This window comes from Cebus imitator, unplaced genomic scaffold (assembly GCF_001604975.1).
Source record: "Cebus imitator isolate Cc_AM_T3 unplaced genomic scaffold, Cebus_imitator-1.0 Scaffold51, whole genome shotgun sequence".
Lineage (NCBI taxonomy): Eukaryota > Metazoa > Chordata > Mammalia > Primates > Cebidae > Cebus > Cebus imitator.
The window spans coordinates 11,072,990-11,099,797 of NW_016107366.1; the positions used below are offsets into that span (position 1 = coordinate 11,072,990).

The 26,808-nt window shown below is 43.6% G+C and overlaps 1 protein-coding gene across 3 annotated transcripts; it reads left to right on the forward strand.

Moving 5' to 3' along the window:
• Positions 1–423: 423 nt before the first annotated feature.
• Positions 424–25,167, forward strand: ZSCAN20 (zinc finger and SCAN domain containing 20). Of its 3 annotated transcripts, none has more exons than XM_017527990.2 (8): positions 424–465; positions 6,342–6,866; positions 17,409–17,595; positions 18,065–18,141; positions 18,467–18,551; positions 19,962–20,639; positions 21,797–22,225; positions 22,898–25,167. In XM_017527990.2, exons 2-8 carry the CDS (start codon positions 6,450–6,452, stop codon positions 24,148–24,150), a joined length of 3,126 nt encoding a protein of 1,041 aa, XP_017383479.1. In that variant the 5' UTR covers positions 424–465; positions 6,342–6,449; the 3' UTR covers positions 24,151–25,167. The 3 variants fall into 3 exon arrangements, with proteins under 3 accessions (XP_017383479.1, XP_017383480.1, XP_037594208.1); XM_017527991.2 differs by having other exon boundaries at positions 21,800–22,225; XM_037738280.1 differs by lacking the exons at positions 18,065–18,141; positions 18,467–18,551.
• The last annotated feature ends 1,641 nt before the right edge of the window (positions 25,168–26,808 follow it).

The window sequence follows — 26,808 nt, forward strand, 5'->3', positions numbered from 1 at the left end:
ACTGTCCAATTTTTTTCTGCCTATCGGGCTGGTCACCTCTAGTCACTCTCTCTTTTTATGTCTTACTGTGTTTGCTTTATCTCACAGGGTCTGAGGCTCTCACTTCGCCCCCTCAATAGAACCCGGCCCCCTTCTGCTCTAGTGCCTTCTCATTGGGCGGTGCTGTTATTCCAGAGCGTATGGAAAAGGCCTGTATCGCCATAGGTCCCGCCCCCATGTGTCGCCCCCTTTCCGATTTGTTCCAGTGCCAGGGTCCGTGAGAAGCTGACACAGCTATTGGCTAACGATGTCTGAAAGGCAGCAAACGAAGCGGGGACGCCCACCGGCGCTAGCGCGGTTAATTCTGGGAATTGTGGTTTCAGACGTTCCATTCCTGGGGTGGCGCCGCTCGGACTCCGGGTCCCAGCATTCCCTGCTCGAGCCCGGGAGCACTTCCGCCCTGTTGTGAAGTGGGTGTCTCGGTGGGTGAGTCCGGGTGGCGGGGCGGGGGCAGCTGAGACGCAGGCTCTGGGCTGGAGACTTAGGAGGTGGTGGTGACATAGTGAGCTGGGGAAGGTGAGAGGGGAGAAAGAAGCTTATATGTGGGGGTGGAGGGTGAGGGGCGGTCAGAGGATGCAGCGGCCGGAGATGGGAAGGGTCATACAGGGGTCGGGGATGAGGAGGCGATAGAGGGCCCTGGGAATGTGGAGGGCCTTAGAAAGGTCTGAAGGTGAGGAGGTAGAGGGAGGTTTTGGAGGTGGGAGAGCCCTAGAAAGGTCTGGAGACCACAGAGGAAGGGATAGAGGGTTTGGGGCCCTGGCAAAAAGTGAAGAGGGCCTGAGCTTGAAGCCCGACCTTAAAAGTAGTGTTTCAATGTCTATCTTCCCGTCCAGGACAAGCATATCTAATTTGATACCTCTCTAATTATTGTTACCTCTGGAACCCAGTGGATGGAACTGGCTATTGTGTTCTGCCCCAAACCCGCACTTCTTTTCTATGCCTTATGGAAGTCAGTGGCATCGTCATCCCATTTACCTACCTACTTACCTACCTACCCTCTGATTCCTCTTGCATTCTTTCACGTCCAAGGATCTTCCAGTCTTTCAGTTTCTTTAATATATTTCAGTCAGCCTCTCTCATGTAGGGTTTTTGCAGAAGCCTTTTCAGTTCCCCAGCATGAACACACACATTGCACCTAGTGTGATCTGTTTAACCTACAAATCTGATTATGCCTTCTGCTTGAAAACCTTCATTGGCTCCCATCACCTGTAGAGTTAAGTCCAAACACCTTGTCCTTCTTAAACTTCTTTTGCAGCCTAATCTTCATGCATCTCACACTCCAGGGCTGTCAAGTTTCTCCTCATTTCCTGGCTAGGCCATTTGGTTTTCCATCATCGCATATGCTGTTCTCTCTGCTTAGAATATTCTCCCCTCGCCTGTCACCTTCTTTGCCAAGAGAACTACTTTAACTTAAAAAACCAATTCTACTCTTACTTTGCTCAATTCCCTTAAGTAAATTAAGTCACCCCCAACCCCCATCTCCCATAACTTATCTTATTACCACATTTGATCATAATTATCTGTGGCTTGTGTGTTTCTTCCACTAGACTGTGAGTATCTCCAGGACAGGGACAGTGTCTCCATCACCTCTGTTTCCCCATTGGCCAATCTAGAACGGTAAACACTTGATGTGAAGCAGTAAATACTTAATGTATGTGTGAATAAAGACCATACAGGGTAAGCTTTGCTAAACTAACCTTGAAGACTGCTATTTCTGGTGGATTTCTAGGGCAGGAGCTTTAGTCCTCTCCTGCCTGGCAGGGCTATCTGCTGGAAGCTGAAGCTGATTCATTGCCCATGGGAGTTTAAGCCAGAGGTGACAAATACATGGTATGTGGGCTACTAGTGCCCCTTTCTGTGTCCCTGGCCGTCATGGCTAATTGGATGGTTCGCAGCACATATTCACACAGTACTCAGAGCCCTCAGCACACTGCCCTAGGCAGCCACTTATAGCTGATTGAAGTTTGTGCTTTAAATGAAACCTATAGCTCTCCCTGGTTTAAGCCCTTATGCGGGAGGTCAGGTCAGCCTGCTTTAAGCCACAGCTTGGACTGTCAGCCAAATGGGCCTGACAGCCTTTGAGGAGTTCCCAGTTTTTTCTCTTTGGAGGTCACAGACCAGTCTTGGCCTTTCCCATGAAACTGGAGAGAATCTTCCCTTTTCACTGAGTGGGCTCTTCATGACCACATTCATACTTACTACCTTAGGAGCCATGATGCCCCCCAGCTTCCCTGTGTTTGTAAAGAGATCTTGATTTTGATGGCAGTCAATACTTAACCCTCATTACCTGGGAGAGTCTGTACTCTTTCTAGGTCTTTCTGGATATTGGAAGAGACTTTTGAGATCACCTTGTTGAAAGATGGCAAAGCGACAGCCCATGCTGAATGAAGTCCACCATCATGCTTTATTTAATCCTCATAGTGTGTGAAACAATTTTGAGTTGGTTGCCAACATTTAAAAATCCAGAGTGCTAGCTTACTTTGGAAAAATTAGCAGGCCTAGGAATATTCTGGGCCTGTGTTACCCTGGTACTCTATAGTTGGCTATAGTACCCATGCAGTTCACTTCAGTCATTGATTCATTTACATTGCTAAGTCCTTATACCCACTGACTCTAGTTTCCCTTCCCCCTTGCTCTACCCCATCATACGAATTGGGGAACCTAGGGCACCTGCTGAGTAGGATCACGCTGTAAGCTGCAGTCTAACTAGGCAGCCACAGGGGCTACATGACTTGTCCAAAGTAACACAGCTGATTAGTGGTAGGAGGGAACTAGAATTCTGGTCTGCTCACTTCTGCCTTAATGTTCTTTCCACTCTCCCATACTATCATTTTTAGGAGTTTGGATGACTGGCAGACATTGAAGAGGCTATAAGATATGATTAAGAAAAAGAATTGGAGAAAAGGGATCTGAGCTTAGATCCTTACTCTGCAACTTGCTAGTTGTGTAACCTTAAATGAATCTTCATAGATGCTCAGTTTCCCTTTAGGTAATTCAGGATATAGTGCAGTCATACCTTGTCAGATAATTATATTCTAAGGGTGAAAATCACTTTAGCCAAAAATCACAGTCAACTTGAAAATCCTTTGGCAAGGAGCCATTTCAGAAACCGACATGCTGCCTTTCAATAAATAAGCTAATCAACACAGCCAGGCTTTGTTGTTTGAACATGAGGTGAGAAGTGGCTTGTGTTAAGGACTGTGCAGTATGAAAGACACTTTACTCACACTCAGTGGAAAGAGAAGCACGAAGGAATCAAGATCAACCTGGGGACTAGCAAAATCCTAGGTGCCATCACCACATGCTTATTCTCGAGCAGATAGTGAATGGAACTGGCTGCATTATCTAAATTATGCTCTTTCTCTCTTTCTGGTCTTTGTACCAGTGGAGGTTACAGGTCAGCGAAATGCAGCTCAACACCTAACAAGACTCCAGTTGCTACCTGGAGGATTCAGTGAGATTATGAATGTGGAACACAGCACTGTGCCTGGCACCCTGTGGTCACTCAGTAAAGGGGTTCTCTTAGAAATTGCTGGTCCTAATGAGGCTCAATATTTGGTAATCTCAGAACTGAGGAATGCCCCTGTCCATTTTCCCTTGTTCACTTCTGTGTGAAGTCACCCTGCTATTGGCCGACTGTTGGCCTCCCTCTCCCCGCAGTAGCCTGCAATCCATATTTCAGTCTAACTTCCTTAGACTGGAAAAGGTTATGGTGATATACGATCCCTGGGGCTTTCCAATTTCTCTTTGAAACAAACCTTTGGGACTTTCAAGTCTTCCCAGAAGAAAATACCTGTTATCTGAGACTCTGGGCTTTGGGCCTGGTGTGACTGCTAATTGCCTGTTTTGTTGTGGTGTCCTCTTTATGCAGGAATGCAGATGTCTTTGCTTGCTTATTGACTGTCTGTCTCACTAGACTGTAATTTTCATGAAGGTAGGGACTGTCAGTCCTAGCTGCCGTTAGACCTGTAGTTTCCAAACAGGGTATAGTAGGTACTCTAGAAATGATTGGTGAATTACTCCTTGTGTGAGAAGGTGAGAGAAATGTGTTTGAACTCATGCATCAGTAAGGTTATGGTTAAAGAAATTTCATGAAAGGTGAATTCTTTAATATGAATTATGGATCATCCGTATCACATTGGGTTTTTGATATACCAGGTTATCATTTTAATAAATGGTAATAAAACTTTTTAATGGCCCTGCTATTTATCAGATACTGGGTTGAGCACTGTGGATACAGAAATGAGTAACATACAATACTGGTCCCAGTAATATAGTCTAATGGGACTGTCAGGTGTAGTCACAGGTTACTACAATAGTGTAGGAAAATACCTATATTAGAGGGGTGTACCAATTGCTTTGGGAATATAAGATCAAGGAGGCAATTCTTGGAGGGCAGGACATGACAAGGGCCATGTCAAGAAATCCCTATCAAAGGAGGTGGCATTTGAGCTGGTAGTTGAAGGATGAGTAGGAAGTTGCCAGGTAGCCATGAGTTGTGCTTTAGGCCTCTTCTTAAGTATATGGAGGTCTTTAGGACTAGATTTTAATTTTTATGACCCTTGCCTTGTTTCTCTTCAGTCCAGTCAGATTGCCTAAAATGAAAAATACCACCATCTCTCCATTCTCAATTCAGCTATGTTATTCCTACTTGGAGGCAGCTAATGATCTCCTTTGAGTTGGCATTTTTTATGTCACCTAGACTGGTTGGGATGACATGAAGAGCTCATTTTTTCAGATAACCCAGCGTGGGTGCCATCAGAGAAGCTATAATCTCCTCGGGGATACACATAGATACACACATCCTTCTCATACTGTGTAGAAAGTGGTAAGTGTCACACAGATGTGGAAATAAAGGAGAAAGGAATTCCTTTTGGCATGAGTAGGAAGGTCATTTATTTATTTTTTATCTAGTGTGCACAGAAAGGGATTAATTGTAATCCATGTTTAATAACACACCATCATCATTAGTTGATCATTCATGACTTTATTATATATTACTTCCTAAATGACCTGAGACACTGTGCTAGGTCTCTCAGGAAGCTAATGATCTAGTGGGTAAGAAAATTACAATAAAGGATAACCAGAGCTATGGTAGAGAAAATGTAAGATGCTATGGGAGCTTGTGGTCGAGGGGTGAATCTTGTTTCAGGGTGCAGGGAAGGCCTCATGGAAAAAGTGCAATTTAAGCTGAGACCTAGCTAGATGAAGAAAGGGAGGAGGCCATTCCCAAAGAAGGAAAGGTTCAGAGGGCAGCGTGGTGTAAGATCTGCAAGCTGTGCTTCTGGAGCACCCTAATTAGTGGAGCACGGTAAAGAGATGAGTTGGAGACTTGCGTAAGGCTTGCACTTTAGCCTGAGGGAAATGCGAGATCACTGGAGGGTGTTTGGCAGGGAAGTGCTGTAGTCAGGTTTTGATCTGGTTTGGTTGTTGTGCAAAGAATAGAGCAAGGATTGGGGTGAGGTGAGTGGAGGCAGGGACGTGTTAGGAGGCTGATCAGGTGGAAGACATGATGATTCTTTGCACTGCAGCGGTGGCATTGGAGATGGAGATGCCAAGTGGACACAGCGTGGTGATGAATTGGATTTGGGGGATCTTAGAGAATGACGATGACCAGGTTTCTGGTGTGGACAACTTGATGGCAGTGCCTTCACTGAAGGGGGAGCTTCAGAAGGGTGACATGATTGCAGGAGAAAATAATGAATCCAGTTTTTGACTCATTGAGTTTGAGGTACCTAAGGGACAGTCAAGTAGAAATGTCATGAAGGGGTTTGGATTTTTGGGTCTGGAGGTCTGGAAACAGGTCCTTGCTGGAGTTTTAGGAGTCATGTATAAGGATGGTGAATAATGCCATATGGGTGAGATGACCCGGGGATAGCGTAGAGTTGTTGGATTTTGCAAGGAGAGCATCCTTAAAGGAATGCCAGCCATGCTTTAAGATTTGGGAAGAAAGGCCTTATGGAGGGGATGACATTTGGAACCCAACTTGAGGGAAGATTGGACTTTGGACATGTATAGGAGGGAGGAAGTCTACACTGGGGCCAGATCATGGAGGTGCGGGATGCCAGGCTAAGGTGTTCAGGCATGACTTAGAGGATTGAATACAGTGCTGTCTTCCTCCAAAGTGTGCTAGCTACTGGCTTGGGTGCCAGATTGTGGTCTCACTTCCTGCCTATGGGAAAGGGGCATCTCTTAGCTCCTTCGCCCCATGCAAAGGTGGTGGAAGGTATGGCAGAAGTGGGGAATTGAAGCTTCTGCATCCTCTTGCTCATACTCTGTCCTTTCTCTTTCTGCCTTCACAGTCTTGGGGAGCAGTCCCTTTTCTAGGAGCCTTTTGAAGGACTTGCCATAGATGCAGGAAGACATTGGATGAGGACAGCACAGTTGAAGTGAGACGTCTGGGCTAGACAATGGCTGTGGCTCTGGAATCCCAAGCCCAGGGGTCTCCCCGACCAGAGCCTGAAGAACTCCTGATTGTGAAACTGGAAGAGGACTCATGGGGAGCAGAATCCAAACCCCGGGAGAAGGAACGTGACCCTGTGCCTGGCCCCGAGGCCTCCCGCCAGCGCTTCAGGCAATTCCAGTACAGGGATGCAGCTGGGCCCCATGAGGCCTTCAGCCAGCTCTGGGCTCTCTGCTGTCATTGGCTGAGGCCAGAGGTCCGCCTCAAAGAGCAGATCCTGGAGCTGCTGGTGCTGGAGCAGTTCCTGACCATCTTGCCCAGGGAGGTCCAGACCTGGGTGCAGGCACGCCACCCTGAGAGTGGTGAGGAGGCTGTGGCCCTGGTGGAGGATTGGCACCGAGAGACTAGGACTGCAGGACAGCCGGTGAGGCAAACAGTCTTCTCCAAGGAGTGGGTCAGGCAAGGCAATAGGGCTGTGACTAGGTTAATAATTGCCAAATTCACAATAGAAATAATAATGGTTATTGAGAACTGACATTTATTGACCATTTATATCAGGTAGTGTTCTAAGTGCTTTACATGTATTAATCCACTTAGTCCTGTCAATAATTTAACGAGATAGGTACTGTCGTTCTAATTTTACCAGTGAGAAAACAGAGACGGAAAAGATAGGTAAATTGCTCAGGGTCTCAACAGCTGCTAGATGGTAGTCAAGATTTGAACTCAGGCATTCTTACTCTAAAACTTGTATGCCTAACCACTACTCCAAACTGCCTCTACCATATTCGCAGTATGACTTACTTATATTGTGTTTTATACCTAACAAAATTTTTTATATATGCGATCTCGCTGAGTGCTTATAACAGTAATATAAGTAGACAGAAATAGTATTACTGTCCCGTTTTTATAGATTAAACTAAGGGCCAAAAAGTTGGCTGAGCATAGTGGCTCATGCCTGTAATCCCAGCACTTTGGGAGGCTGAGGCAGGCAGATCACTTGAGGTCAGGAGTTCAAGACCAGCCTCCGCAACATGGTGAAACCCCATCTCTACAAACAATACAAATGAAACAAAACAAAATTTCAGGTGGCTCACAGAGGTCATCAGTGAGTACACCAGAGCCTAAAGCCAAATCCTTAGGTTCCCAGGTCATTGTTAGATGCCTCCTCTGCAAAAACCATGGGAATTAAAATAGCTCTGAGCCATGAGGCTCAAATGAGATGTTATTTGACGTTTTGTGAGCACTCACTGTGTGTCAGACACTGGTCTAAGCTTTTTTTTTTTTTTGATATGGAGTCTTGCTCTGTCGCCCAGGCTGGAGTGCACTGGCGTGATCTCAGCTCATTGCAACTTCTGCCTCCTGGTTTGAGTGATTCTCCTGCCTCAGCCTCCTGAGTAGCTGGGATTACAGGTGTATGCCACCATGCCCAGCTAGTTTTTGTATTTTTAGTAGAGACAGGGTTTCACCATGTTGGTCAGGTTGGTCTCAAATTCCTGACCTTGTGATCCACCCACCTCGGCCTCCCAAAGTGCTGGGATTATAGGCGTGAGCCACCACGCCTGGCCAGCTTTTTATATATATCCCTCATCTGAATAAACACAGCAATCCAGTAAGGTAGGTGCCATTATCATTGTCATTTGTCAAATGAGTAAACAGAGATGGAGAAGTAAGTAACTTGTCTAACTTTATATAACTATGAGATAGAGCTGAGGTAAGGGAAAGGAAACTATGGATTTAACATTCGTAATTTCAACAATTTGCTAGTGACCCCCAAAGGCCCATGATATAATGCGTAAATTTGCTGTGACACACATTTTGAATCCTGCTTTGATGCTGGTATATATAGAACAGAGCCTTTAGCTGGATCCAGAACCTTCATCTAAACATAACTGTTGTTCTCCATTTGTTATAGTTAGTAATTCTTCTGATATTATACTTACATTTTGCTGGGAGAAATTATAGGTTAGGGAACACATCCCTAGCAAATGGAAGGGGTTTTCTGTATACTTAAACTGTAAAGTTCTATACAGTGTGAGATTGTGGGAGCCAAGGTTTAAGATCTATGGCTTTGCTCTTTATTTTTTTGTTTTTTTGAGATGGAGGGTCTTGCTCTGTTGCCCAGGCTGGAGTGCAATGGCATGGTCTTGGCTCATTGCAGCCTCTGCCTCCTGGGTTCAAGTGATTCTCCTGTCTCAGCCTCCCCAGTAGCTGGGATTACAGGTGCCTACCAGGACGCCCAGCTAATTTTTGTATTTTTTTTTAGTAGAGATGGGGTTTCACCCTGCTGACCAAGCTGGTCTTGAACTCCTGACCTCGTGATCTGCCTGCCTTGGCCTCCCAAAGTGCTGGGATTATAGGCGTGAGCCGCTGCACCCAGCCTGCATTTTGGATTTCTTTATAAACTGACTGAAGATACAGGAGAATAACATATAATGTTACAGAACTAAGTGTAAGAGAGAGTGCCTTATTTTAATATACCACCACCCCCCCCCATATTGTTTCTTTTAAAGAAACAGCCATTTGTCTTAAGTGGTAGTGAAGAAACAAATGGAAGTTTTAGGGCTTCAGAGTTGGAAGATGAAGAACTTGAGACCCAGAGATGAAAATTGATTTAAATCAAGGTCTTTATGATTCTTCATCTGTAAAATGAGAGGATTGGACTAGACCAAAGGTTCTCAAATTATGCCCCTGTGAGCTGACCAAAAGTTGAACTGCTTCTAAAGTTGAGAAAAAAATAAGGTAATGGAATCTTCTCTGTTATGTATTTTTCTTTTTACTGTCACCTTTTTTTGTTCTTTATTTTTTTACTTTCCTACCTGCTTCTGAGTGCTCACAAATTTCAAAACAAATGGACAAGTAGCAGAGGAGCTTGTTTTTTTTTCAGGTACAAATGTAGCTTCTGATCTTACATTGTAAGATACATAAGTTAATTGCATTATCTGCGAGTAAAATTTTTCAAGTCTTAATAATGGAATGAAATATAGTTATAATATTCCTCAAAGTGAACCTGCAGAACGTTGGTGTCTACAGGACTAAATGGCCCCTAAGATAGTTTCCTAAAAAGGATCTGTCAGCTCTGCTATTTTGTGATTTTTACCTTGTTTCTTCTGTCATCACCATCTTGTCGAATCCCCTCTCCGTCAGGCACTCCCTCTCCATCAGGTGCACAGGCATTTTTAAAAAACAGGCTTTATTTTTTAGAGCAGTTTTAGGCTCACAGCAAAACTGAGCAGAAGGTACAGAGAGTTCCCACCCCTCCGCAACAAGCCTCCCTAACTATAAACATCCCTGCACCAGAGCAGTAAGTTGATTAGCACTGATGAACCTACAGTGGAACATCATTATCACTCAAAGTAGCAGTTTGTGTTAGGGCTCTTAGTGTTATTCATTCTGTAGGTTTTGACAGTCTATAACATTAAGAGCCTTATTATAAACTGTATCTACCATTATAGTGACATAGTAACATGTATCCACCATTATAGTGACATACAGAGTAGTTTCACTGTTGTAAAAACCCTCTGTGTTCTACCTGTTTATTTCTCCTTTCCTCCAACCCCTGGCAACCACCAATCTTTTTCCTGTCTCCATAGTTTTGCCTTTTAAAAGATATTATATAGTTGGAATCATACAGTATATAGCCTTTTCAGATTGGCTTCTTTTACTTAGTAGTGTACGGTTAAGTTTCCTCCAAATGGCTTGCTAGCTCATTTCTCTTTAATGCTTAATAATAGTCCATTGTGTGGTTGTACCACAGTTTATTTATCTACTGACCTACTGAAGGACATCTTGGTTCCATCTAAGTTTTGGCAGTTATGTATGAAGCTGCTATAAATATTCATATGCGGGTTTTTGTGTGGATATAGTTTTCAGTTCATTTGGGTAAATACCAAGGGACATGACTGCTGGATCGTATGGTAAGAGTATGTTTACCTTTGTAAGAAATTGCCAAACTGTCATCCAAAGTGGCTGTACCATTTTGTATTTTTACTGCAATGAATGGGAATTCTTGTTGCTCCACATCCTTGCCAGCATTTGGTGTTTTGGATTTTGGCTATTCTAATAGATAGATAGTGGTATTATATTGTTCAAATTTGCAATTCACTAATAACCTACCATGTTATATATCTTTTCATATATTTACTTGCCGTCTGTATATTTTCTTTGGTGAGGTAACTGTTCAAGTCTTGCCCATTTTTAAATTGGGTTGTTTTCTTACTGTTGAGTTTTAAGAGTTCTTTGTATATTTGGAGTAACAGTCCTTTATCAGATGTGTCTTTTGCAAATATTTTCTCCCAGTCTGTGGCTTGTCTCATTCTCTTGACAGTATCTTTCATAGAGCAGAGTTTTTAATTTTAATGAAGGCCAGCTTATCAACTATTTCTTTCATGGATTGTGCCTTTGGTTTTGTATCTAAAAAGTCATTATACCTAACATTATCTCAGTTTTCTCCTGTATTTTAGGAATTTTATAGTTTTTCATTTAACATCAAGTTCTGTGATCCATTTTGAGTTGATTTTTGTGAAGGATATAAGCTTTTTTTTCCCCTTGTGGATGTACAGCTTTAGTATCGTTTGCTGAAAATATTATCTTTGCTTCACTGTATTACTTTCGTCTCTTTGTCAAAGTTCAGTCAACTATCTTTATGTGGGACCATTTCTGGGGTCTCTGTTCTGTTCCTTTGATCTCTTTGTTCTTTTGTTAACACCACACTGTCTTGATTACTATAGCTTTATGGTAAATCTTGAAGTCAGGTAGTGTCAGTCCTTTGATTTTTTTCCTTCTTTAATATTGAGTTGGTTATTCTAGTTCTTTTGCTTCTTCATATAACTGTACATGGCAAGGTGCAGTGGCTCACACCTGTAATCCCAGCATTTTGAGAGTATGAAGCGGGTGGATTGCTTGAGCCCAGAAGTTCAAGAACAGCCTGGGCAACATGATGAAACCCCATTGCTATTGGGAAAAAAAAAAGAAAAAAGAAAAACGAACAAAAAAGACTTTACAGTCAGTTTGTTGATAGCCACAAGATAAATTTCTGTGATTTTGGTTGGGTGTTGAATCTGTAGATCAAATTGGGAAAGGCGGACATCCAGGTTCATCCATGTCCCTACAAAGGACACGAACTCATTGTTTTTGACAGCAGTGAGCCTTTCTATCTGTGAACATGGAATATTGTTCCATTCATTTAGTTCTTCTTTGATGTCTTTCTTTAGTAGTTTTCCCCATGTAAATCTATATATTTTTTTAGATTTATGCCTAAATATTTCATTTTTCTGGATGAGAATGTAAATTCTGTTATGACTTTAATTTCAAATTCTATTTGTTCATTGTTGGTATATCGGAAGGTGATTGACTTTTGCATATTTGCATATTGTACCCTGCAAACTTGCTATAACTGCTTATTAGTTCCCAGAGTTTTTTGTTATTGTTGTTGTTGACTTTTTCAGATTTTCTCCATAGACAATCATGTCATTTGTGAATAAAGACAGTCTTTTTCTTTCTTCCAAATCTACATACCTTTTGTTTTCTTTCTTTCTTTCTTTCTCTTTCTTTCTTTCTTTCTTTCTTTCTTTCTCTCTCTCTCTCTCTTTTTCTTTCTTTCTTTCTTTCTTTCTTTCTTTCTTTCTTCTTTTTATTGCATTTTAGGTTTTGGGGTACATGTGAAGAACATGCAAAATTGTTGCATAGGTACACACATGGCAGTGTGATTTGCTGCCTTCCTCCCCATCACCTATATCTGACATTTCTCCCCATGCTATCTCTCCCCAACTGCCCACCCCCACTGTCCCTCCCCTATTTCCCCCCTACAGACCCCAGTGTGTGATGCTCCCCTCCCTGTGTCCATGTGTTCTCATTGTTCAACACCCACCTATGAGTGAGAACATGCAGTGTTTGATTTTCTGTTCTTGTGTCAGTTTGCTGAGAATGATGGTTTCCAGGTTCATCCATGTCCCTGCAAAGGACACGAACTCATTGTTTTTGATGGCTGCATAGTATTCCATGGTGTATATGTGCCACATTTTCCCTGTCCAGTCTATCGTCGATGGGCATTTGGGTTGGTTCCAGGTCTTTGCTATTGTAAACAGTGCTGCAGTGAACATTCGTGTGCATGTGTCCTTATAGTAGAACGATTTATAATCCTTTGGATATATACCCAGTAATGGGATTGCTGGGTCAAATGGAATTTCTATGTCTAGGTCCTTGAGGAATCCCCAAACTGTCTTCCACAATGGTTGAACTAATTTACACTCCCACCAACAGTGTAAAAGTGTTCCTATTTCTCCACATCCTCTCCAGCATCTGTTGTCTCCAGATTTTTTAATCATCACCATTCTAACTGGCGTGAGATGGTATCTCAATGTAGTTTTGATTTGCATTTCTCTAATGATCAGTGATGATGAGCATTTTTTCATATGTTTGTTGGCCTCATGTATGTCTTCTTTTGTAAAGTGTCTGTTCATGTCCTTTGCCCACTTTTGAATGGGTTTGTTTTTTTTTCTTGTAAATCTGTTTTAGTTCTTTGCAGGTTCTGGATATCAGCCCTTTGTCAGATGGGTAGATTGCAAAAATTTTTTCCCATTCTGTTGGTTGTTGATTCACTCTAATGACTGTTTCTTGTTTTCTTTCTTATCTTGCATTAGTCTGGACTTCCAATATGAAGGAATAGTGAGAGGGAACATCCTTGCCTTTTTCCTGATCTTAGTGCAAAATCATTGTGTTTCTTACCATTAAGTAGGATGTTAGCTGTAGGTTTTTTGTAGATGTCCTTTATCAAGTTGAGAAAGTTTCCCTCTATTTCTACTTTGCCAAGTTTTCATTATGAGTGTTGCATTTTGTTAAATGCTTTTTCTGCATCTGTTGATATAATATATGATCATGTGATTGTTCTTTTTTTTTGCTTGTTGATGTGTTGGGTTATGTTAATTGATTTTCAAATGTTGGACCAGGCTTGCATACCTGAGATAAACCCACTTGGTTGTGGTGTGTCATTTCTTTTTTTTTGAGATGAAGTCTCACTCTGTAACATAGGCTGGAGTGCAGTGGCATGATCTCGGCTCACTGCAACCTCCACCTTGCAGGTTTAAGCTATTCTCCTGCCTCAGCTTCCCAGGTAGCTGGGACTACCAGGTGCCCGCCACCACACCCCACTGATTTTTGTATTTTTACAAAAATCCACCACACCCCACTGATTTTGTATTTTCATCATATTGGCCAGGCTGATCTCGAACTCCCGACCTTGTGATCTGCCCTCTTCAGCCTCCCAAAGTGCTGGGATTAGCGTGAGCCACTGCACCTAGCTGATTTTTGCAACTTTGTTCATGTGGAATATTGGTTTGTAGCTTTCTTGTCTTGTAATTTCTTGGGTTTTGGTATTAGGGTAAATGCTGGCTTTATAGAATGAATAAGGAAATATTCCCTCTGCTCTTAACTTCTGAAAGAGACAGTAGAGACTTGGTATAATTTCCTCCTTAAATGTTTCATAGAATTCACCAGTGGACCCTTCTGAGCTTGGTGCCTTCTGTTTTGAAGATTATTGATTATTCGGTCAATTTCCTTAATAGATACAAGCCTATTCAGATTATTTTTTTTTGTATGAGTTTTGGCAGATGGGGTGGGTAAAGGAACTGGTCTTTTTCATCCAGGTTATCAAGTGTGTAGCCATAGATATTCCTTTATTAACCTTTATGTAGTTCATCATATACCTTTATTATACTTTCAGTGTCCATGAGATCTATAGTGATGTCTCTGTTTTCATTTCTGATATTAATAATCTGTTTTCTGTCTTCTTTTCTCTTTTATTTTTGAGACAGGTTCTTGCTCTGTTGCTCAGGTTGGAGTGCAGTGGTGGGACCTTGGCACTGTAGCCTCTGCCTCCTGGGTTTAAGCAATCCTCCTGCCTCAGCCTCCCAAGTAGCCGGGACTACAGGCCCACACCACCATGCCTGGCTAATTTTTGAATTTTTTTTTTGAAGATGGGATTTCGCCATGTTGCCCAAGCTAGTCCTGTGTTCAAGTGATCCACTGCCTTGGCTTCCCAGAGTGCTGGGATTACAGGAACGACACACCATACCTGGACTGTCTTTTTTCTTAGTCTGACTAGAGGCTTATTATCATATTTTTGAGACGGAGTTTCACCGTGTTAGCTAGGATGATCTCAATCTCCCGACCTTGTGATCTGCCTGCCTCAGCCTTCCAAAGTGCTGGGGTTACAGGTGTGAGCCACCAAGCCCAACCTGAGACTAGAGGCTTATTGATGTTATTATTCTTTTCAAAGAACTAGCTTTTGGTTTTGTCTCTATTGATTTCCCATTTTAAATTTTATTTATTTCTGCTCTAAGTTTTATTTCTTTACTTCTGCTTACTTTGGATTTAATTTGCTCTTCTTTTTTCTAGGTCTTTCACTGGTGTACCTGTGTCCCTGGACTCTGACCTTTGCCAGTGCTTCTCAATTTTTTCCCGTCTTAGGTGGGACAGGATGCCTAGAGGGGACTGCATTTTGTATTTCTTATCTTCCATATGGAAGAATAGAGGGAGCTGGAATTACATATTTCTCTTCTGACAGCTAGGTTAGGCTTTGGTAAAATAGTTTCTGCTGAGGACAGGCCTTATTAAGAAGAGCAGAGAGCCGTGGTATATTTCAAAATGGTTCCTTTTTTCTGCTGTCAGCCATAAGCATGCTAAGATTTTTCTCTGATATTTACTGTAAGGATCTGGTTGAGCTCTTGGAGGTAAAACTCAACAAAAATGTGCCCCTGCTCAATGATTGAGTGCCTTGGAGTTTTTAGCTTTCAGAGTTGTCCACAGTGACCTGCCAGCAATTCGTCAATTATAGTTTAGGTTTTTCTTCCCTGGCACTGGTTCCCACAGAGGCTTCTGCTCCACTAAGTTGTGGTTTTCTGATTCTACCTGTTTGTCTCTCCAATTTTGGGGGCAGTGGTTTGCCCTGTGACCTCACTTCTCTGACAGATCTAAGAAGAGTTGTTGATTTTTCAGTTCGTTCAGCTTTTTACTTGTTACTGTAGAGTCTAGAGTGGAAAATTCTAGACTCTACAGACTTCTTGGAAACCAGAAGTCTGACTTACTGATGTTTTTGCCTCCTGGTTGTCACTTGAATCTACTTCTTTCTGTGTCCAAACTTATAATCCATGGAATCAGAATCTTTGCTTAAGGATGGTAAATAGTTGGAGAAACAGGTTGAGAGTAAAGATTGTTGTTGAATTTAGTCACACAGTTCCTCTGTAGATTATAATGATAACAAAGTGAATTTTTTTTCTTTACATGAACACGTAAGGTGATTGATAAGCAGATGTTTTCTCCGTGTGAAGTCATGCAGAACACTGGTGGATCTTCTTATTTGGAATGGCTGTTGATGCTCATGGCGCATTCCTATATATCTTCTTAATGCTTAAAATCCTTCTCTGTGAGTAGATTTGAGTTTTCAGGCCAGTCAAAAAAGGAGCTAAGTTTGGCAAATTCAGTGAGTTGATGAAGATAATTGTTATTATTTTGGTTCATTCAAAACAATAAGGCTCAGAGGATTATATTTTGTATGAAAAAGAGGGGAACTAAGAATTTACATTTACATATGCTTGTATGTAGAAGGAAACTCTAAAAGAATGCAGAAGAATATGGTTACCTGTGATGAGAAGAGGGGGAAAGAATGGGGTCGATGGGATGGAGATGGATGGGGGTGGGGCGTTTTCACTGAATATACCCCTATATGTATTTTCTGTTTTTAAACCATGTGAGTCTATTATCTACTGAAAAACATTGAAATACGTTTTAAAAAGTTAGATGTTTCTACAAAGTATTGAGATTGTTATATTGTTGAAGTTTTACAGCCAGGAAATTACTAACACCTTGACTGTGCTACCACTGAACTTGGAACCAGCTGAGAAATAGAGATAAGAAATTAGCTGTACGATTGATAAAGTTTATTGGGTAATGTTATTTTAGTTGATTATTCCCTTTTATTTTAAGTATATTCTCTATATCTCTTGGGTACCTTTTTTTTTTTTTTGCCTGAAATCCAACATTGAAATGAAAATTGCCACTTCCTTTTTCCTTTTGAGTTAGAGTGCCTTGTCTTTCACATGTCCTTCTATTTTAAAATTAACAACACATAGTTTTATATCATTTTAAAATTCCATCTGATTTCTGTTTTGAGACAGGGTCTCACTTTGTTGTCTAGGCTGGAGTGCAGTGGCATAATCATAGCTCACTGTTACTTCAAACTTCTGGGCTTAAGTGATCCTCCTGCCTCAGCTTCTGGAGTAGTTGGGAGTATAGGCATGTGCCACCACGCCTGGCTAATTTTATTTATTTATTTATTATAGAGATAAGGGCCTTGCTATGTTGCCCAGGCTGGTCTTGAACCCTTGGCATCAAGTGATTCCCCTGCCTCAGCCTCCCAAAATGTTAGAATCACAGGCACGAGCCACTGCACCCAGACCCCATCTGTAATTCTTTGCCCTTTAAAAAAATTTTTTATTTTAAAAATATCTTTGTCTTTCAGCAGAGATAATTTAGAGCAATTGCATTTGGTGTTATAATTGTATCCTTTTTTCCTGTGTTTATGCCTCCCTTTCCCTTTGAATATACAACTTGGTAACTTTTATTTTTTCTTTTGATAACAAAAAGTAAGCAAACTATTTTTGATGCTTATGGATTATTTTTTAATGTTACCCAAATTTTACATAATTTATCTCTTTATGAATCAAAAATGTTTTGAACAGTGGCACTCTCATTGAAACACTTGGATAGCTACCCTGTGTTCAACAGATAGTACTCATTTGGTGGTATAAATGCTGGTCTGCCTACTGAACTCACTCTGATGGCTTTCTCATCCTACTTCAAACCATTTTGGATCTTAAAAGAGCCTGTTAGCCTCTGGACCACAGTTGTACTCAAAATACCAAAGTGGGTCTTATTGAACTGATGATTGGGAATTTGGGCTCTTTGTGTGTAGGAACTGGAATTGTATACAGAAGAGACCGGGCCCTTAAAGACTGGAGAAGAATCTCAGAGCTTCCAGTTGGAGCCAGTGGATCCTTGGCCTGAGGGACAGTCCCAGAAGAAGTGGGTGGCGAATACATGCCCTGACTTTCCCAATCATCTAAATGCCAAGATGGCACCACAGCCTTTGAAAGAGAATGGTGAGTAAGAGAATCTGAGAACATTAGGGAATGAGGCCTTCTGCAGAGGAGAGGGATGGGGGAGGTAAGGTGGGGTGGATGGGGAGGAAGGGTGTGCAGAATTCAAGGCAAGGGATAGGCTGCAGTGTGGTGGGCACACTTACTGAGAAGTAAGCAAGCATCATAAAGAGGCTGCAGCTGTTGGTGGTGCCAACATGCCCTGCTGTAGTTAGAGCTCTGCAGCAGGTACAGGCTGGGACAGGGGTGGGTGGTGATCACAGGAGGTCAGGGCTGGCATCTCCCACATGGCCCACTACTCATAGCAGCTTAGGAGCTACCCACTCTAGAAGGGAAGTAAAGGGGAAGTCTGCATTGGCCACAGGGGTAGCCCCAGATTGATCTAAGTATGACCTTCGGAAAGCCGATCTTAGAGGGAGGCAATTTTTTGGGAACCAGAGCTTGGGTTTCAGAGACATTTTCTTTTCCTCAGCTGTCCTCACTCCCCGAGTCCCTACTCTCCCAAAGATGGGGAGCGTTGGAGATTGGGAGGTGACAGCTGAGTCCCAGGTAAGCTGCTACTTGTTCTTCCTTTCCTGTCATTACTGCTCCTGTGCTCTTGCCCCTGCAGTATTCCTCCTCTATCTCCATAACCTCCCCTCAGCAAAAGGGCATGAGGTCCAGGGTGTTAGCCTTTGGCCCTCACCCCCCAGTCTCCTGGGCCCCAAACATCCTCAAACACATGTATGTACCAAATGGCCATCCTGCTCCTTATGATGCTAGCTTCACACATGGTATCCGTCTGTTCCCATCATCTTTCCTGGGGCCTGCTAGGGTTCCTAGGCTGTTGTCCAAAGTCAGTGATGTTTGGGTCCTTGTCTTGTGCATCTCGCAGGAAGCCCTGGGCCCTGGCAAACATGCTGAGAAGGAGCTCTGTAAAGACCTCCCAGGAGACGACTGTGGGAACAGCGTGTGCCTGGGTAAGGAGACGTGCCCCCTGAAGGTGATTTTGTCATGTTTCTGATATGCTCAGTTCCCAAAGAGGGTTTTGCCGCTCCTTTAAGAATCATAGCTCTGCAGTCTCTGGAATTTCAGACATGGGAAGAAGGCTTGCCCTTTGTAGCCAGCACTGCCATGGCAGGAACGGAGTCTGCCTGGGAGACGGAGTGGCAGGATGACTTCCAAGAGCCCGCCCTCTCTGGGCACATTAACTTCCTTACCTCAGTCCATTCACCACTGTCCAGAGGCCAGGCCAGGTCTGCCATCTCAGAAATCTAATTTTTTTCAGCACTGTAAACAAGATCTCTCTCTCAGGCAGACTTAAGTGAACTAAGCCCAGGAGACCAGTGAATTAAACCCAGTAGGAATAAATATCACAGAGCCCCAAATACCTGAAGCCCATATGACCAGCACAGAGTCCTTTCTCTATGGGCAGTCCTATGTGGGAAGCCAAATAATAGGGAGCGTTTCCCTGTGGAGCCTGGGATCACTGTGTGGGAAGTTAGACACATGAATAGCTGAAATAGAAGAAGCTCTGATAGGCCTGACTTATGGTAAGTTTAGATACCAGAAGTTTGCTGGCTACTGGCTTGACATTGGAACCCCTTTTTACACATGACATCTGCGGGAAATAGTGTTCAAAGGAACAGACTTTGGGAAGTACTGAATTAGACTATCCTTAGGCCTCTCTAAACTCTTTTCATCTAGTTTTCTTCAAATATTTATTTTAATTGAAGGCTTCCTATTTTGTTAGAGCTGGGAGCTATTGGGATAGCAGTCCTTTAAACATAGCTGTTTTAAAAATAAGGAAATGAATTTTCTTACATTATTAGAAGTCCAGGGGAGGGCATGCCTTTACCACAGTACAGATTAGCTGAACAATGTCCTAATGGGTCTGTGTTCTTTCTTTCTGTTTGCCATCCTCAGTGTTAGCTTCATATTAAAGCTGTTTTGTTTCATTGTCAAAAGATAGATTCCAGTGGTGGCAATGGATGCCTAGCAGGACAGAGACTCACTACACACACACACACACACACACACACACACACACACATGCACACACACCCCTTTCCTCCAGCCATGGAGTTCAGTTAATTGGGCCAATTTAGGTCATGTGCCCATCTGTGGACCAATGAGTCACTCTTATATGATGTTTCATGTTTCATAACAACAACAAAAAACAAACAAACAAAGCAAACAGTTCTCTTAACATTTCTTGTACATGGTTCTGTTACCTCTTCCTTCTTATTCCTGCAGACATTTTATGGGATCAGCATGGGAATTTCTCATCAGCTTCTTGCAAGGAAAAGATATACGTTTCAGGGAGATTTTGGACAAACATGCTGCTCAACAGACTATTTCTACTGTCATTTCTCTTCTTTCTTCTGTAGGAGTTCCAGTTTCAAAACCAAGTATCACCTCTCAGAAAGAGCAAGAACCAGAGTTCTGTGGTCTAAGTCTAATAAATTCTGGGAAAAGGAGCATTGCAGATTATAGCCTGGATAATGAGCCAGCTCAGGCGTTGACCTGGAAGGATTCAAGAGCCTGGGAGGAACAATACCAGTGGGATGTGGAGGATATGAAGGTGTCAGGTGTTCACTGGGGCTATGAGGAGACTAAAACTTTCCTGGCAATTTTAAGTGAGTCTCCTTTCTCTGAAAAGCTCCGGACTTGTCACCAGAACCGCCAGGTATATCGGGCCATTGCAGAGCGGCTAAGGGCAAGGGGCTTCTTGCGGACCCTGGAGCAGTGTCGCTATAGGGTCAAAAACCTCCTGCGGAATTACCGGAAAGCCAAGAGCAGCCACCCACCAGGTACCTGCCCTTTCTATGAGGAACTAGAGGCCCTGGTCAGGGCTCGGACAGCCATCAGAGCCACTGATGGCCCAGGAGAGGCCGTAGCACTCCCCAGGCTCGGAGATAGTGACGCAGAGATGGATGAGCAGGAGGAAGGGGGCTGGGAGCCTGAAGAAATGGCAGAAGATTGTAACGGTGCTGGCCTGGTCACTGATGAGTCCACCCCGGGGCCCAGGATTGCCGGGATCCCAGCTCTGTTCCAGAGTCGTATTGGTAAGAACATGGGGGTTTAATCAGATTCAGATTCCAACCCTCCGACCAGCTAGACTGCTATTCCCTGAGGTTAGGGTACAGGGTGCAAGTCTGGATTGATGTCACTAGAGTGAAGAGCTGTGTTCCTTAGGTCATCCTCAAACTTCAACTCTTTTTTTCTGTGACCAAGTCTCTTTGCAAAAGTTATAGAAGCAAACATTTTTAAAGCCTTAAGGGGCCTCAAAGAGTGAATCAGTATTTCCAAAAGTGTGTCACTGATAGTGTGGGATGATCATTGACGCTACGTGAATGAACTTTAAATTCTTGTATTTATGTATTTCTCTTAATTTGTATGAGTGCCTCAGCCTGTGATTTCACAGATAGCAAATTTAGGTAAAGAGTGATGGTGAGTGAAATATTGAAGAGATAAAGGCAGAAATCATGACAGTGTAGACTTGAATAATCAATGTCTAGGAAACATCCAGTCACTGTAAAGGTGCAAACATGAAAGTCCAAGAGATGAGGCATCTTAGAGACACACAGGTAGGGGCAGAGCCCAGATCAGAGCCTATGGCTCCTGCTTGCTGGTTTTACATGGTTTTTCCTCCACCATGTTGCCTTTCTGGGCTATATCATTTTCCTGCAGAGGAGCTGAGACTAGACCACCTCCTTTTCATTCCTCTGCAAAGGGGGAAAGTGTGTCCTCAGTTGGCCTCTTTTACAGGACTATTCGAAATTCATGTATGTCTCCAATCTTTAGGAATTCTCAGCTTTCATGTTTTGTTAAAAGGAGAATTTATAAAATAAATGGACAGATATTGAATGAATATGGGGAAAATCACAGGCATCCCAATTATAGGCCTTTACCTGAACTAATCAGCTAAAGCCAGGGACATGGGATCACCTGGTCTAATTGATATAATATGGCTACCTAAGTGCTCACCTTCAGCCAAGACTTGAAGTGTTAATAGAATCTCTTAGAAGAGGGTTAGGGTAGGAAGCTCTGGCTGACTGTCCTAGCATGCCCCTGAGAAGCAAAGGGATATTCCCCAGGTACCTGGATAGTTTCTGACATGCCTGTGTTTAGGTAGTTTGAAGGGCAGGTGACTCTAGTCTCTGATGATCTAGGCACATCTCATTATTAAGTCTCACAGTTCTGAACTCTTCACTCCTGACAGCAGGTGTGCACTGGGGCTACGAGGAAACCAAGGCCTTCCTGGCAATTCTCAGTGAGTCCCCATTCTCGGAAAAACTTCGCACCTGTCACCAGAACAGCCAGGTGTACCGGGCCATCGCAGAGCGGCTGTGTGCTCTGGGCTTCCTGCGGACTCTGGAGCAGTGTCGCTACAGATTCAAAAACCTCCTTCGAAGCTACCGGAAAGCCAAGAGCAGCCACCCACCAGGGACATGCCCTTTCTATGAGGAACTGGACTCACTGATGAGGGCTCGGACTGCAGTCAGGGCCATGGGGATTGTCCAGGAAGCTGCAAGTCTCCCTAGGTGTGGGCAGGGCAGTACTGAGACGGATGCCCAGGAGGCCTGGGGTGAGGTGGCCTATGAAGATGCTGTCAGACCTCCAACTTTGTGTCCTAAAGCCCCAGACATGGGTAAGCCTGGAGTAATTGGATGTTCACAAAATCCATGGGCATGTGGAGAGAGTGAGGAAGTCAGGCTCATTATCTTTTGTCTGTTAACTAAAAGAGAGAATGGGATTGAATAGGAAAAGGTATTTCTGCTCTTCTCAGATTATTTAGTCTGTAGCTTTGTGTGGTCCTCTGAATCAGTCAGTCATTCTATCTTTTACTAGGGTATACCTGGGCAGTTAGAGACTTTATTCAATCTAGGATTCAGCACAGGATATATGGAATGTGCTAGAAGAAGGAGGTGTTCATGATTGAATAGTAAGATAGAGGAGTTTGCTGGGGAAACAGTTTGGCTGTGGCTGCTGGAGTGAGCCCCATGGCTCACTTGGTGGGGTCACCATAACCCAGAGTCTTATTACTCAGCTTTGCAAGTCAGAAACACTTATATATACCCAAGCTTGATCAATTTCATGTTAGTCACATTTATGAAATGTGAGATATAAGTTTTGCACAGAGTGTGGCAAAGACTTCAACAACAGTTCCCACTTCAGTGCTCACCGGAGAACCTACAAGAATCAAATTCATATTAGCCAAATTCACAGATGTATGATACAGATACACACACACACACACACACACACACACACACGCTAACTAATGAGTGAAGAAAAACTGCATTTCTGTCCATTCTTTCAGGTTTTGAAATGAGGCATGAAGACCAGATTTCTGAGCAGGACATCTTTGAGAATTTGCCTGGAGCCTTATCAAAATGTCCTACAGAAGCTGTTTGCCAACCTCTTGACTGGGGAGAAGACAGTGAAAATGAAAATGAAGATGAAGGGCAGTGGGGAAATCCCTCACAGGAACAGTGGCAAGAAAGTTCTTCTGAAGAGGACTTAGAAAAACTTATTGACCATCAAGGCCTGTACCTTGCGGAGAAACCCTACAAGTGTGACACATGCGTGAAGAGCTTCAGTCGGAGCTCCCACTTCATGGCCCACCAGCGAATCCACACAGGTGAGAAGCCCTACAAATGCCTTGAATGTGGAAAAAACTTTAGTGACCGCTCTAACCTCAATACCCATCAGAGAATCCACACTGGAGAGAAGCCCTACAAATGCCTTGAATGTGGGAAAAGCTTTAGTGACCATTCCAATCTCATCACTCATCAGAGAATCCACACAGGGGAAAAGCCCTATAAATGTGGAGAATGTTGGAAAAGCTTCAACCAGAGCTCAAACCTTCTGAAACATCAGAGAATCCACTTGGGAGAAAATCCTGACCAATGTAGTGAGCCTGGGGGAAACTTTGCCCAAAGCCCATCTTTTGGTGCTCACTGGAGGAATTCTACAGAGGAGACAGCTCCTGAACAACCCCAAACTATCAGTAAGGACTTGAAGTCTCCTGGACCACACAGCATAAGCTCAGGGGAGAAACTTTATCAGTGTTCTGAATGTGGAAGAAGCTTCTCTAAGAGCTCTGCCCTCATTAGCCACCAAAGAATCCATACAGGAGAGAAACCATATGAATGTGCTGAATGTGGGAAAAGCTTCAGTAAGAGCTCCACCCTGGCCAACCACCAGCGCACCCACACTGGGGAGAAGCCGTATAAATGTGTGGACTGTGGGAAGTGCTTCAGTGAGCGCTCCAAGCTCATCACACACCAGAGAGTGCACACGGGAGAGAAGCCCTACAAATGCCTTGAGTGTGGAAAATTCTTCCGTGACCGTTCTAACCTCATTACTCACCAGAGGATTCATACAGGAGAGAAGCCGTATAAGTGCAGAGAGTGTGGGAAATGCTTTAACCAGAGCTCCAGTCTTATTATTCACCAGAGAATCCACACAGGGGAGAAACCCTACAAGTGCACAGAGTGTGGCAAAGACTTCAACAACAGTTCCCACTTCAGTGCTCACCGGAGAACCCATGCAGGAGGGAAGGCATCATAGGGGACACTCTCCCCAGCAACAAAAGGGGACTTGATGTGTATATCTTATATCACAAGATGTATGCTAGAGAGAAAATTTCCAATTTTTAAACTTGGTGTGTACCCAGGGAAGTTATCTTGGTATAAACCAGGTAATTTGGAAGTGAATTACAAATACTAAGGATCCAGATTTGAAGGCACTTTTCTTAAGTGTAATTTGTTTTTCTTCTGTAAAGACCCACACAGTATCCTCAGACTGTCCTTGTATTTGCTGTCGTGTAAGAGCTATGTCAGTATTTGAGCCAGACTGGCAGCTTAGGAGATTAGAGTTTAATCAGTGGCCCTGAGCAGTGATTCCAAACTCTCACTGTGCCTTCACACCATCCATATGTAATCCACCCTATCAGCAGTGGTTCTCATACGTTCTCAGTCGGGGCATATCCTCAGGGGAGAGCGTTGAGACTGGTGAGAGAGGAGTTGGCCTAGAGCAGGCCAGTGTGAGCTCAGCACAGAGTAGGAAGAACAGTGACATTAGAAAGTCAATAGCAGCAATAGCTGATGTTTATTGAGCTGTTGCTCTTTGGCAAGCTCTGTGCTAAGAACTTTGTATACATCATCTCATTTAATACTCGCAACAATCCCAGGAGATAAGTACTAACTTTCTCTCTATTTCCTAGAGTCTTGGGAGATTAAGTAACTTGCACTGGTCACATACCTGTAAATGGGAGAGGCAGGATTCAACAGATGTGTCTTGAGTCTGTCATGCTCTTATTACTATACTGAATTCCCATTAATGTTAGGTAACTTAGGGGCCAGAATCTCAGTGCACTTTGTAGACCACATTTCCCATTATGAAATTTCTACATTTTGAATTTAAACAAATACAGAAACTGAGAATTCCTAAAGATTAAAGGATTTGGGATATTCAGAATTGGTGAAGTGCTTTGAACAAGGATGAGCTATTATCAAAATACTTGATGTGAGTTTCTACCTTCTTAATAATATAGGTGAGAGATGCAGGTGAGTTGAGATTGGGAAAGATAATGTGGCCTAAGTAATTTTTCTTCCAATAAGATACTGTTTTGGCTAAGGAAATGGAGTCTAAGAGTTCTCTCTTTCTCAGGGGTCAGTCCTGCTTCTTGCTACACTTGGCTGATCATAGGTTAATCCTAACAGAAGCCTGGGGTCCCTACATTTTTGCCTGTCTGGACTTTCCTTTTGGCAAGCAGAAGCTTTGTTCTTGGTCCCCATGCCAAGACTGAGGTGGGAGGGCTGTTGTGTTTGGTCCTCTAGTGAGAGGGTCTTGACCACTGTTCTACGTTCCAGGTTCTTGGCACAATTTTACCGAGTCATCCTGTCCCAGGCCTGCCTGGGGCTTTCTGTATGTTGGCCCTTAAGACTCAACTCCCACATAGACAGGCTCCTGAGTGTTCTGGAGCCCTCACTGTGGAAGCCAAGCTGAGCTCTGTGTGGAAGTGAGGTGGTGGTCCTCTCTCCACTTGGGTGTCACCCTTTCCCCGGGCTTGGTAGTACATTAGTGTCTCATGTCTTTAGTGAACAGTTTAGATGTTTATTCTCTGCCATTCTTGTCTCACGAATCTTAGTATAGATTCAGTCATGAAAGCAAGGCCAATGTGGGCCAGGAGAGAAAATGGCCCAGGTCGTCCCTTCCTCCCTGTCTACCCGACTTCCTTTGGAGGAAGTACTCTTTCAGGGGGCTTCTGTGTTCCAGGCCTGACCCGTGAGCTCGTGAGCTTGCCAGGCATCCAGGCACCCTCCAGTAGAACTGTGTTGCTCAGATAAACTGATACCTGGTTTTGTACACCCTGAGCTTTGCTAGCATGAGTCTGCTCTTGGGAAGTAGAGTCACTGCAGAATGGGTGGACAGTTTCTCAGCCTGCCTGGCCACAGGTCAGACCCTGGTTATGGAAAACCAAACTAACAAATGCTGCCCTGAGAGGGTGTTACATCGTGTGAGCTGCTAAAGGCAGGATCATCTCTGCAGATGGCTGCCTCCCTTGATTTCATCACCCTCCACCCCAGTAGTGTAGTTGGGAACTCTGGGTCATCTTGTTCTGGTGCCCCCAGTGGAGACAGCTCTCTGTTTTTGGGCTGCAAAAAAGCATTGAGTCACTTTCTGAAGGATACTTAACACCCTATGGGGACAGTTTTGAAGTAATGAAGGCAGTGATGTCTGGAGTGGGTGTGGGTGTTGCAGGTGAACTTGCCTCATTCAGGCTGTCCTGGGTCTTTGTACTCCAGAGTTCTATCCTAGGCTTGCTTCTTCATTCACTCTGTTTTTCTTTCTGCCTTGCCTTGCCTTTCCTCTTCCCTTTCCTTTCCCCTTTCCTTTCCATTCCTGTCCTGCCCTGCCCTTTCTCTCTTTCTTTCTTTCCTTTTCCCCCCTCCTCCTCCCCTCCCTCCCTCTCTCCTTCCCTCCCTCCATTCCTTCCTTCCTTCCTTCCTTCCTTCCTCTCTCTCTCTCTCTTCCAGGTGGATGCTGATGACTTATAGATCTGTCTCCTGCTCTGGCCGCGTCTCTTGGGAGCCCAGCTGCCTGCCAGCCAGCTGTGCTTCGGTGACTCCTGGGCCTCTCAAAGCCACCGTGTCTACCATCAGCCATGTTGGGCCTCTTGGCCTGCCCATTCAGCACATGCATTGATGTACAGCTAGTGGTTCC